Source organism: Saccostrea echinata, unplaced genomic scaffold (genome assembly GCF_033153115.1).
Source record: "Saccostrea echinata isolate AGI-Se365-2 ecotype Australia unplaced genomic scaffold, CSIRO_AGI_Sech_v1 ptg000007l, whole genome shotgun sequence".
NCBI classification, from domain to species: Eukaryota; Metazoa; Mollusca; class Bivalvia; order Ostreida; family Ostreidae; genus Saccostrea; species Saccostrea echinata.
In genome coordinates, this window is record NW_026889756.1 from 206,547 (window position 1) to 218,318 (window position 11,772).

Here is an 11,772-nt window from a genome sequence, read left to right on the forward strand (position 1 = left end):
GTCATGTTGAACTAAAACGGTCAATATTTCTGGACACGGCTTTATATATAGTGAAATTTGAATAATATCAATCAAGCATTTTGACTCGTAAAGATGTATATAGAATAAAGAAATTTAAAAAAGATGGGTCCCTTGTAGTAAAACATTAGGAAAGGGAACTGAAAAAAAAAAAAAAATTGAGGATCTAAACTTCCTAGAAACGAAACAAACGTCCACCGCTGAATGCAAAAACGAAAGTAGGATGTTGACAGAAGTTCAGAGACGCTCAGTTAGCAGAAAATATAGATAGTTTTCGTGTGACGTATTTTGCCTATCTATTGTACGTTGAAATATTGCCATAATCTTACATACATTAATGCGCCATTGAGTTTGTAGAAACACGGGATTTAATTCCAGTCACAGTTGGCTTTATTTGGTAACATTTTACATGAAGCTGTTGCTGATCGAGTAGCTGCCAACACTGGCTGTGTGTGCCCAACAAGGAAAAAAATTGAACACTGGCCTGGCAACAAGGTTTTCTGAAGAAAAAAAAAGATAATCCAACTGAATACCACGCTGAGTAACTATCGAATGATTTTTTTATGTGTACTACCTGATGTTTTTTATTATAATTAATTTTTATTTTATTTATTTATTTTTAAGTATTAGTTAAGAATGTTAATTTTGACATTTGGCATATTTAAACCTCTAACTTAAATTGTCATCAGCCCTTTCAACTATTTTAACTGTGGTATTGCTTTTTAGTAGTGTAAATTTATAACTAATTTGGCAAAGTTTTTGGTTGGCAGCCAGATCATTAAATGATGTATGTTAATATTAATTAATGGCTGTATGTCATATTCATCAATCAATGTTCAATTTCAGGCACGTAGCTGCCTATACACAAATACGAAAGTGCGTACACATCATTTTCAGAAAAAAAAAAAGATAAGAAAAAAGAGAGAGTTATTCGGAGAAAAAAATCTCAGTACCATCCAACAAATATTCGTGTTTTTCAAATTATTCTGTGTCATACTGTGTCGATTTAAATTTTAAATTATCATGGCTGTATGATAAAATTTGAAATCTTTTTTTTTTTTAAAATAACTGACAAATCCAAATAAATCATTCATTATTTTGTCATTGTTCTATCATACATTGATATTTTTTTTTGAAGATCTTTGAAAAAATAAATTTCAGCCACATCTTTGAATGCTATGATCTAATAGTATGATTTACAATACGATATTTTTTTGTTCATAATTAAAATTTTGTATACATGTTTTTAAACGTTAAGAATGATTATATGATACCGTTTAGTATATCGGTTAAATTTTAGCCTCAATTATATGTACAATAAGTTTCCGTGGAATATTAATTTTCGTTAAAACAATAAATATTACTATGTCTTCTATTTCCTAAACAAAACCTAAATGGCATAATTTTTATATTTCAAGAAAATGAATGAAATATTTTTGTTAACACTCCGGAGATTCTGGGCCCTCACCAGCAGGCACGTAGTATCAGGGGAGCCTCCCCACTTTTAATTCCCAAAACCTAACCTTTTACTATTGAAAAAATGTACATTGAAAGGGTGGGCCCCACTGTTTGTTGTACCATTGTTAAATCATGGTAATTTGGTAATGTATTAATAAAAATTTGGTTTGTGAAAGATGGACCCCCCCCCCCCCCCCCTTCAACAAACACACACACAAGAAATAGGACTTCGAATTTTGACAATCTTCCTTTTTCGTCCTTGCTTGACAAAATTTCTAAAGTTGTAATTTTAACTGTTAAATATTTCCTTTAAAATTAAGCAAACACACTTACATAAGTGACTCCCATTATATGTCTCAACAATCATGACAATAACATTTCTTTGTTCTTTTTTAAGCTTCCTGCTTTAGATTAACACCAGCTGTAATTAGAGAGAGGTCAACCTACCAGGGATGCTAGAGACAGCTCTAATTACAAAGATGGCAAAAAACATTCTTCGACAGTCCTACATAAAATTACTCTGCTCCTCCCCCGCAAAATCCCACAATGCAATTCTAAATTTGGCCTCACAGCGACGTCATCATACAAAGGTTTCAGTGAAGGAGGCCAGAGGTGTTATGAGGGCCTGGCAGATTAGGAGATATGGGGGTAACGATGAACTCACATGGTCGGAGTCTGTGAGGGTCCCTCGCATCATTCACCCGGAGGATGTTCTTGTTAATGTTACCGCTGCTAGTCTAAACATGCTGGATATTAGAATGAGAGGTATATACTACAGTAGCTGCAATACTGTAGCCCTCTCAGAATTTTTTTTTAATCTGATATTTTTTGGAGAGGGCTCCTCCCCCCCCCCCCCCCCAAAAAAAAAAAAAGGAGAGAGCTACATTATTGCAGCTAATGGTAAAAATATGCAATATTTAACAACCATTGAGATTGTAAATTAAATTGCAAATTCTGAAAAATTGCCTTAGATAGTTATAATTAAGAAGTTTTCATTAGTTGAGATTTCCATAGCGAATATCATGATAAGCGAATAGATATGCGCAATTTAGTGTCAATGAAAAAGAATGATAATTTTGGGGAAAAAATCCAAATTTTATATAGTTACAGATATAAAGTTGAATGAAGTCAGAAAACTTAATTCACTCCCTGAAAATTTAAATACAATCAGAATGGCTTATTTGAGTTTGAAATTAAGTTTACTTAGCTGAGTACCCTGGGTTATATTGATAAAAACTTACTTTGTACTAAGGAAGGAAATAATGCATGTATTAGGGGATATGGGCACACATACTCCATGCTCTAGAGGTTCATGGTGAGATACTTTTGACTTCCGAGGTATATAAGGAGCGTAGGAACATTAATCGATGCTCTTACTTATAAGAGTAGGGCACACAATGCTAAATCATGTTCATATCTTTATTTGAATTATTAGGAGGATATGGACACGCAATGTTGAATGCTATAAGGAACAAGGATCGCCTCCATGCCCCTCAGTCAGAATTTCCTCTGATTCTAGGGAGAGATTTCTCAGGGACAGTTCTGAAAACAGGAATGAGAGTTAAGAAGTTTAAAGTTGGCGACAAGGTGAGCTATCCTTGTGGATGGAAGCTTTTGTAGGACACAATGATTTTAAACTGAAGTGGGGGTTGTAGAATTTAAAGGACTATAATTGTGTGATATGATGATGGTTATAGAGATGTTAAACTGAAATTGTTTGAATAGAAATTTTGCTTGAATGTACCAATTTATTTCTTTGATGTTTTTTTTTATCAATATCCAAAATAATTTAAATATCTCTTATTACATATATTGATATATTTTTCGCAATAAAATCCCATTTAGAGACTCCCGGGGCATTTACAGACTTATTGGCCCAGACTGTAAATATCCAGGGACTACTTTTGTGTTTTTGAGATTTCACAATATATTTTCCCATTTCTCCATTCTTAATGACATCATTACAATACATGTACATTTGACGTCACAAATATATCTGTTGAAGTGTAAGTTACTAATGTTGTAAAGATGTTTACAAACAGAAATTCAGAGATATTCAATTTAAATGAATTTGGAAAAAATGTGCTGACATTAAATATATAATAAAAAGGTTAATGACTGATTACTGAGAAATATGTCTGCCGACTTGGTCTTTGCTTGAATGCTGACCATGCTAGCTCAGTCTCAACGTTAACTTTACTGTGCAAATTAAGACCTCAGGTGGGTATACTGTATGTGTACTTAAAAAAGCGGGCTTCATATTTTAGTGGCTTTGTCGCGGACAACAATGTGCTAATTCATGAATACCGTTGTAAATAAATTATTAATAAATACATTTATACAATACATGGTGCAGATGTTTTTAGTGCTAATTCATGATTAATAAGCCAACGACTCAATACCCAGTGATTGCGCTAATTTTTGAATACATCAATTTATGTACATGAACAGTATTTTGTGATAGTCGGTCAATAACCTACAAATATAGCTTTGTGTGTTAGATACACTGAGGGAAAAGTGACCGGTTTATTGAATTTTAAATAACCTTAACTTAAGGCCTGTTTCTGTTTTTAGATATGGGGTACAGTTTCCCCTTTCAGACAGGGATCACATGCTGAGTTTACGGTGACATCAGAATCTCATGTAAGTATGATCTGATCATACAGGATCTATAAAAATCCACAAATAGACAACACATGACCTCATGACCCTAAGTAGGTCAAGAAATCAACAACAAATGACGTAATGAACCTACAGAGCTTTAGAAAAATTTACAACACATGACCTCATGACATTACAGAGCTCTTGACAAACTTTGTTCAGACTGCTCTCATAAAATTGTATATGTCATAAAAATGTTATACTTTCAAGGAATATAATGTCAAAATATTCAATTGCTATAGATGATTGACCTGTTGATATTTAAATCGTTTGCTTTTTTTCACAGAGCATCTATTTATAAAAAAATTATTGAATCTCAGAAAATTCAAGATAAGTTCACAAATGAAAGACAGAAATAAGTGATAAAATGTAAAGCAATGACTTGTGTTGTTAGTCATTGAATATATTACATGTATTGTAGGTATCTCCGAGGCCACATAACTTGAGTGATGTAGAGGCTGCCTCACTTCCATACGTGGTCTCCACAGTGATGACAGCCCTCTGTGATGTAGGGGAACTAAGGGAAAATAACACAGCTAATAAGAGGTAAAAGGTCAAAACAGTTCAAGGTCATTGCAAATTTAAAGATTTTTTCCTCAAAAGCATAGTTATTACCAGAGTTGTCTCTCCTTGAAGACTACTGATAAAAGTCAGGAAGGACAGTATCCATTTTTATTTTCTTAAACATGTAGGACACAAGGAAAAAGCATACATATGTGATTTGTTGTATTGCAGTGTACAGAAATCAGTGATGTTGTGAAATTGAGATCTCTTAAAATGTCTCCATATGTTCAGATATGTAAATGATTGAATTAATATTGGAAAAAATGATGAACTTTAATGGTACCTCTAGAGAATCCAGTTGCTGGAATTTTAAACAGCAAAAACTACCTGTAGTATGACTCATGTACAGTGATATAATACTTTGTTTATACATGTATATACTCTGTACAATTTATTTCTGTTGTAGAGCGTTGATCTATGGCGGTTCAGGAGGGATTGGGACATTTGCAATTCAGGTTGGTTTTCTGCTTAAAAGCATTCAAGTAAAGTGCATGTTAATAAAAGTATAAAGAAATACTGAGAAAACTACACTTGTAATCAGAATTTTATCATAAAAAATCTTGCAAATACACATTTATGTGAAATAATCTGAGCATGTTTAAATTGTTTTGACCAACAATTTACATTGTGTGATGAACTAATGGATATGCTTGGTATTTTCATTGAACAGATAAATTTCACAAGGAAATGTTCCTCATATTAGATTCAAATGAGGCATATTTTGCCATTTATCTGTTTTCATTGTTAGACAAATGGGTGCAAAAATTCTAAATGTAGTAAAAACCTTTATTTAAACTTTTAAGATTTTACTCTTTGTTTAAAAGTGTTTAGGCATGAAATATGAAACAAAAAATAATAATAAAACCCCAGCTTTTGATGATTTAGATAAAAAAAATCTACAAATTGGCAGTTCCAGTTGATTTTGCACTTAAGGTAAAGATTTCCTTTTAAAAGTAACCCACTAGTCCAATAGTCCAATAGGACTTCTATGCTTCCCTTGTACAGCTGATGAAGGCTTGGGGAGCCATCGTCACGACAACCTGCTCCACTGATGCTGTTCCCTTGGTTACCTCCCTTGGAGCTGATCATGTGATCGATTACAAAACACAGAATGTTCAACAGGAACTTATGAGCATGAAAGGGTAGGAATGTCGTCTGCTTTTCCATCCAATTTATATGTTATATTGAGAGCCAAAGTTTAATTTATCTTCTATGAATTTTAAGACATGTACTGTAACAGTGGGCAGCTTTAATTTGCCAGATTTTAAATTAACATAATGAGTCAAAATCATGTTTCTTTTAAGAAATTTGTATCACAAAACAAAAGACTTATGTGAAATATGAATATAGCAAAGTTTTGGCAACTCAACTGCACTCTAAAGCAAGAAAAAAGCTGCAAAATGTAAGTGCTGGAAAAACAAATGTTGTATCTATGGCTTTGTTTTTATCGTCAATGTCCACAAAGTCATGGTCACACGTCCTTTATTTTTAGCGTGAAACTTGTTAAATTAAATTGGAGGGAGCAGAAGTGAGAAATAAGTTCTGATCATCTTTTTCGAAGATTGTATAAATATTCTCGATCATCCAACATTTATATCTGTGGAATTGAAACCATGGTAATTCTTCAACTTTTCAGCGCATGCGTACAATAAAGAGGAAGAAGTGAAGCAATATTTTTCTGTTGGGTTATACAAAGACTTTTTTATTATGCCCCCGGATCGAAAGATCCCGGGGGTATATTGTTTTTGTCCTGTCTGTCTGTTTGTCTGTTTATCTGTTTGTCTGTTTATCTGTTTGTCTGTTTATCTGTTTATCTGTTTGTCTGTCTGTCTGTTGTCAACTTTAACCTTGCCCATAACTTTTGATTGGTTGGAGCTATGACTTTCATATTTCACATGTGTATTCCTTGTGACAAGACCTTTCTTTGGGTACTATCATATTTGACCTTTTGACCTTAACCTTGGAGTTTGACCCACTTTTGCAAAATTTTATGAGACTTTAACCTTGGCCATAACTTCTGAACAGTTGGTGCTTGGAGTTTCAAACTTCATGTGTATATTTTTTGTGACAAGGCCTTCCTTTAGATACCAACAACTTTGACCTTTTGACCTTGACCTTGGAGTTTGACCTACTTTTGAAAAACTTTAACCTTGGCCATAACTTCTGAATGGTTGGTGCTAGGGCTTTCATACTTTACATATGTAATCCTTGTGACAAGACCTTCCTTTGGATACCAACAACTTTGACCTTGACCTTGATGTTTTACTTAATTTTAAAAAACTTCAACCTTCACCATATTGAACAGTTGCAGCTAGGGCTTTCAAATTTAACATTTTTTATCTTTTGGCCAGGATTTTGACTTGCATTTGAGAAACTTTAACCTTCGCCATAAGCTGCCATACGGGGGCATCAGTGTTTCACAAACACATCTTGTTTCACTTTTATTTTTCTCTATTAAAGTAGATTTTTTAAGTTCTGAAACCTGTAATTTTCTGAAACCTAGTATTCTCAAGAACTGAACAAAATTTGCATGCATCATGCATAAATTCTACTTTTGTCGATTTTCGTGTTTTTCCGTCACTGTGTCACTTAAACCATATTTTAAACCATTCATTTAATTTGATATTCATACAATATTTGGGAAGTTGCTAATATGCTGGTCCCTAGAATCATGTGACTGTGCATGAGTGGTTATTTCCCTTACCATTGCTGCATGTGCAGAATGTACACAAACAGCCATTTTCCCCTCGCTTCAACAAAACGCATTTGATCGAGTGATTAGGGTTAGAGTATATATAGTTCTAACATTAGAACTGTTTATAAATCCACTCTAACTGACTTTGGGCTAATTCATGTAATTTTCCCTCACAAAAGTCACTGCTGCCAAGAGCCTTTTGTGACCAAAAACTTGCATGAATTAGCCTAATGTTGAACTGTGCCGATTATCTTACAGGAGTAAAGCATGAAATAGTAAAACTTTAGGAAATTATTAATTAAATATGGGTGCATTGTATGCACTTGGTGGATTAGGGTTCAAGTATATATAGCTTGGAGATCGTACATGTAATAGATTTATCTGTACCCAAGCTCACATCTCCATCACTTTGGGCTTATTCATGCAATTTTTGCTTACAACAGGAAAGTTTTTTGATCGAAAACTTTGATGCATTAGCCTAGGTCTAATGTTGAAACATGCCCGATATTGTGTGCTAAGTTTAGGCAAGTTATGTCAAAGCAATTTACCATGCTTTTTTGGCTCAATTTTGGGATTTGTGGTCTTTTTATTGACTGTCAATCACTCACGCGATTGCATTATAATGTATGCCACCTTCAGTGACACCTATTTTAGCGCCATATTTCCAGGGACAGTATACTAGAAGTTTTCCCAATATTTTTTAATCCCCCAAAAATAACTCATTCCATACCTAAGATGATATTAAATTTCATTAATAAAAGATTTTGAACAAACAGAAAAGAAAAAGAAGAATTCTCTCCATGTTTGCACTGAAAAAAAAAAAAAAATTAAAATTGCTAGTCAAATAATCCATGTTGACCTTTTATCTTCAAATGACCCACCTGGCCATTGTCTTACCTGATTTTACAGGTACGACCTGATTTTGGACATTCATGGAGGGGTAGACTTTTCCTTTGACCTACTGAAAAAGTGGAATAATTCTAAGTTTGTCACGATAAAGACTCCATTTCTACAGAAAACTGATGAATATGGGATTCTGCCGGGACTTCTGAGGTCTGGTGCTAATCTAACAGCCAATGTTTTACAGGTGAATCCTTGTCACAGTTTGTAATACAAACTATTTGTTGTCATGAAATATGCTTTTTTCTCTCTTTCATATTAAAAAATAATTTTATTTAGTCTATGCTTTTGTAAATACTTTGTAATATTCAAATGCAGATCATACATGCATGAATTGATAGATGATGATTAATATTTACCTGATATTGTAAATTTAATTTTGAGCGACACTCCACAAACTCGGTGAAATAAGATTTATGTTAGTTCTCTGTAAGATCCACATTGACAGACATCTGTCAACCCTATGTCAGAAGTTTGAATTTTTGAATAGGAAAAAAAATCAAGAGGTGACGTACTTCATATTTTTCTTTATTCAATTCTACAGGGATTTAAAGATGGTAGAAGTTACAGGTGGGCCATGTTTAAACCGAGCAGTAAACACTTACAGACAGTAAAACAAATGGTGGAGAAAGAAGAGGTATGACACAGGAGCTTATATGAGGACTCAGTGGGGAGGGGGGCTGTTAGTATTTAAGTACTCAGTGGAGAGGGGGGATGTTAGTACTTAAGTACTCAGTGGAGAGGGGGGATGTTAGTACTTAAGTACTCAGTGGGGAGGGGGGCTGTTAGTATTTAAGTACTCAGTGGAGAGGGGGGATGTTAGTACTTAAGTACTCAGTGGAGAGGGGGGATGTTAGTACTTAAGTACTCAGTGGGGAGTGGGGATGTCAGTACTTAAGTACTCAGTGGGGAGGGGGGATGTTAGTACTTAAGTACTCAGTGGGGAGGGGGATGTTAGTACTTAAGTACTCAGTGGAGAGGGGGGATGTCAGTACTTAAGTACTCAGTGGGGAGGGGGGATGTTAGTACTTAAGTACTCAGTGGGGAGGGGGGATGTCAGTACTTAAGTACTCAGTGGAGAGGGGGGATGTCAGTACTTAAGTACTCAGTGGGGAGGGGGGATGTTAGTACTTAAGTACTCAGTGGGGAGGGGGGATGTCAGTACTTAAGTACTCAGTGGGGAGGGGGGATGTCAGTACTTAAGTACTCATTAGAGAGGGGGGATGTTAGTACTTAAGTACTTAGTTGGGAGGGGGGATGTCAGTATATAAGTACTCAGTGGGGAGAGGGGATGTTAGACACAGTAAATACAGACTGTCACACAGCTGGAAGAGAGGAGAGATATGACAGGATGAACTTAAAAATATTAATAAATGATATAAAGTACTCATGCAGTTAGAGTCTAATTAAGTGTGGTAAAAGTGTGAGGGGTGAATGAAAGGTTATATGCAGTTACATTGCTGCCTACATCAAAAAGAGTACTTGGAAAATGCAATAAAATCTTTTTTTCTCAAATTTTGAAAGATGGGGTGCCCTAGGAATCAACAAAAGCTTGATTGACAAGTGCCTTGAGTATTCTCCTTTTTTGTGTTTTTATTTGGTATTTTTCTTTTTGATTTTTTTTTTGAGGGGGAAAGGGTTATATTGTATTGTTTCAAGAAGTTTTATCAGATTATCATAAATTTAACTTAAAGTGAATTTCCTTTCAAACCTTAAGAAAAAAGTATTTTGTTTTTCAGCATTGTGCAAATTCAACCAACAATTTTGTTCATATACAGCACTGTGACACAATATTTAACCACAGCAATTAAATATATCCGTATTTTAAAGATAGTACTGAAGTGCTTAGCTATTGGAATGTAGAGACCCTCGGGGACTTACAGTATTATAATTAACAGTATATATTAACTAATCAAAGGTTTTCTATTACAGATCAAACCAGTGATAGACACAGTGTTTCCATTTGAAAAGGCTGATAAAGCGTATGAAAAACTGGAGGAAGGACACGCCCGAGGAAAAATTGTCATCAACATGTGTCAATGAATATGGTGATAAAAAACGACACAATGAAGAAATTGTCATCACTATGTCAGTGATTGTAATGTTACAAAAAAGACACTGTAGAAAATTGTCATCCACATGTGTCAGTGACACTAATGTTAAAAATAGATACAGGTAAATTTGAAGAAATGTGTCAGTGATTATGATGCTAAAAATAGACAAATGGGAGAGCGAATTCTCCAAGGTCTGCCTTTGCACTGTGACAGTACTTGTATAATTAATTCCTGATATTCTGTCCAACAAATAGAAACTCTGACACTAGTACTTATACCAGGGCATTTTATTTATTTTCTAGCTATGTGTACTTGTTATATAATTATGTAGAGAATTTATTTCAATTGATAAATATTAAATAATTTTAAAAATTTGAAATATTTATTTTACATTATTTCTATGATGCATATTTTACTTCCTCTTTGATAATTAATAGACTGCATGTCCTCTGCTGCATGAGTTGCCGGCATGGCGCAGTGGTTAGAGTGTATGCTCTAGAGTCGCAGAGTGAGGAGTTGATCCTTACGTAGCAGGTTCGAATCCCACTGTGGGACGTGGAGACTAGTCCTTCGGATGAGACCATGTAAACCAAGGTACCTTGTCGCAGTAGGTGCTGGCTTGAAAAAGATCCCTCACTGCTCAATGGCTGTAAGTGCCGAGTGTAGGTAAAAATTTGTAGCCCTCCACTGGCAAGTGGTGCTGTCTCCATATGAGTGAAAAATTCTCAAGAGGGACGTTAAACAGACAATCAATCATTCTGCTGCATTAGACAGTTTGGGTCAATGTCAGATTTAATGATTGGGCGTTAACAGAGATTCAGACAGCAATGTCAAAACTAGAACCTCAAATATCTATTTTATCTAGGACTCTTATCAGAGATACCCATATTTTGCATACATGTATTATTAAAGAAAAACTTGTAAAATTCATAAGTATTACTGGATTGTAAAACTATTAAAAACTTGTCAGTGGGTTGTAAAGCAATTATAAAACTAAGGTTAATTATGCCCTCCTTCGAAGTAGGGAGGGCATATTGCTTTGCTGCTGTCTGTCGGTCGGTCTGTGTGTCTGTCTGTCAGTCCATCAACAGTTTCTGTTCATTTTCTTCACAGAAGTTGCACATATTGAAATGAAATTTGGTATACAGATTTATCATAAGAATATCTAGGTCAAGTTCTGTTTTGGGTACGATTGAGCAATTTTTGGCAGAGTTATGCCCCTTGGACTTAGAAAAATTCCAATTATTTGCAGTTTGCATTCATTTTCTTCGCAGAGGTGGCACATACTGAAATGAAATTTGGTACACAGATTTATCATAAGAATATCTAGGGCAAGTTCTGTTTTGGGTACAGTTGAGCAAGTTTTGACAGAGTTATGGCCCTTGGACTTCGAAAAATTCCAACTAGTGTGGGGGAGGGGGG

The 11,772-nt window shown here is 34.7% G+C and overlaps 1 protein-coding gene across 1 annotated transcript; it reads left to right on the top strand.

Annotated features, from left to right (window-relative positions):
* The first annotated feature begins 263 nt into the window (after nucleotides 1-263).
* On the top strand, nucleotides 264-10,666 carry LOC133180807 (reticulon-4-interacting protein 1 homolog, mitochondrial-like). The gene is made up of 10 exons (XM_061315274.1): nucleotides 264-559; nucleotides 1,874-2,241; nucleotides 2,912-3,063; nucleotides 4,051-4,119; nucleotides 4,559-4,683; nucleotides 5,108-5,156; nucleotides 5,707-5,843; nucleotides 8,306-8,483; nucleotides 8,841-8,933; nucleotides 10,229-10,666. The coding sequence occupies exons 2-10, from the start codon at nucleotides 1,929-1,931 to the stop codon at nucleotides 10,337-10,339; spliced, it is 1,227 nt and encodes a 408-aa protein (XP_061171258.1). The 5' UTR covers nucleotides 264-559; nucleotides 1,874-1,928; the 3' UTR covers nucleotides 10,340-10,666.
* The last annotated feature ends 1,106 nt before the right edge of the window (nucleotides 10,667-11,772 follow it).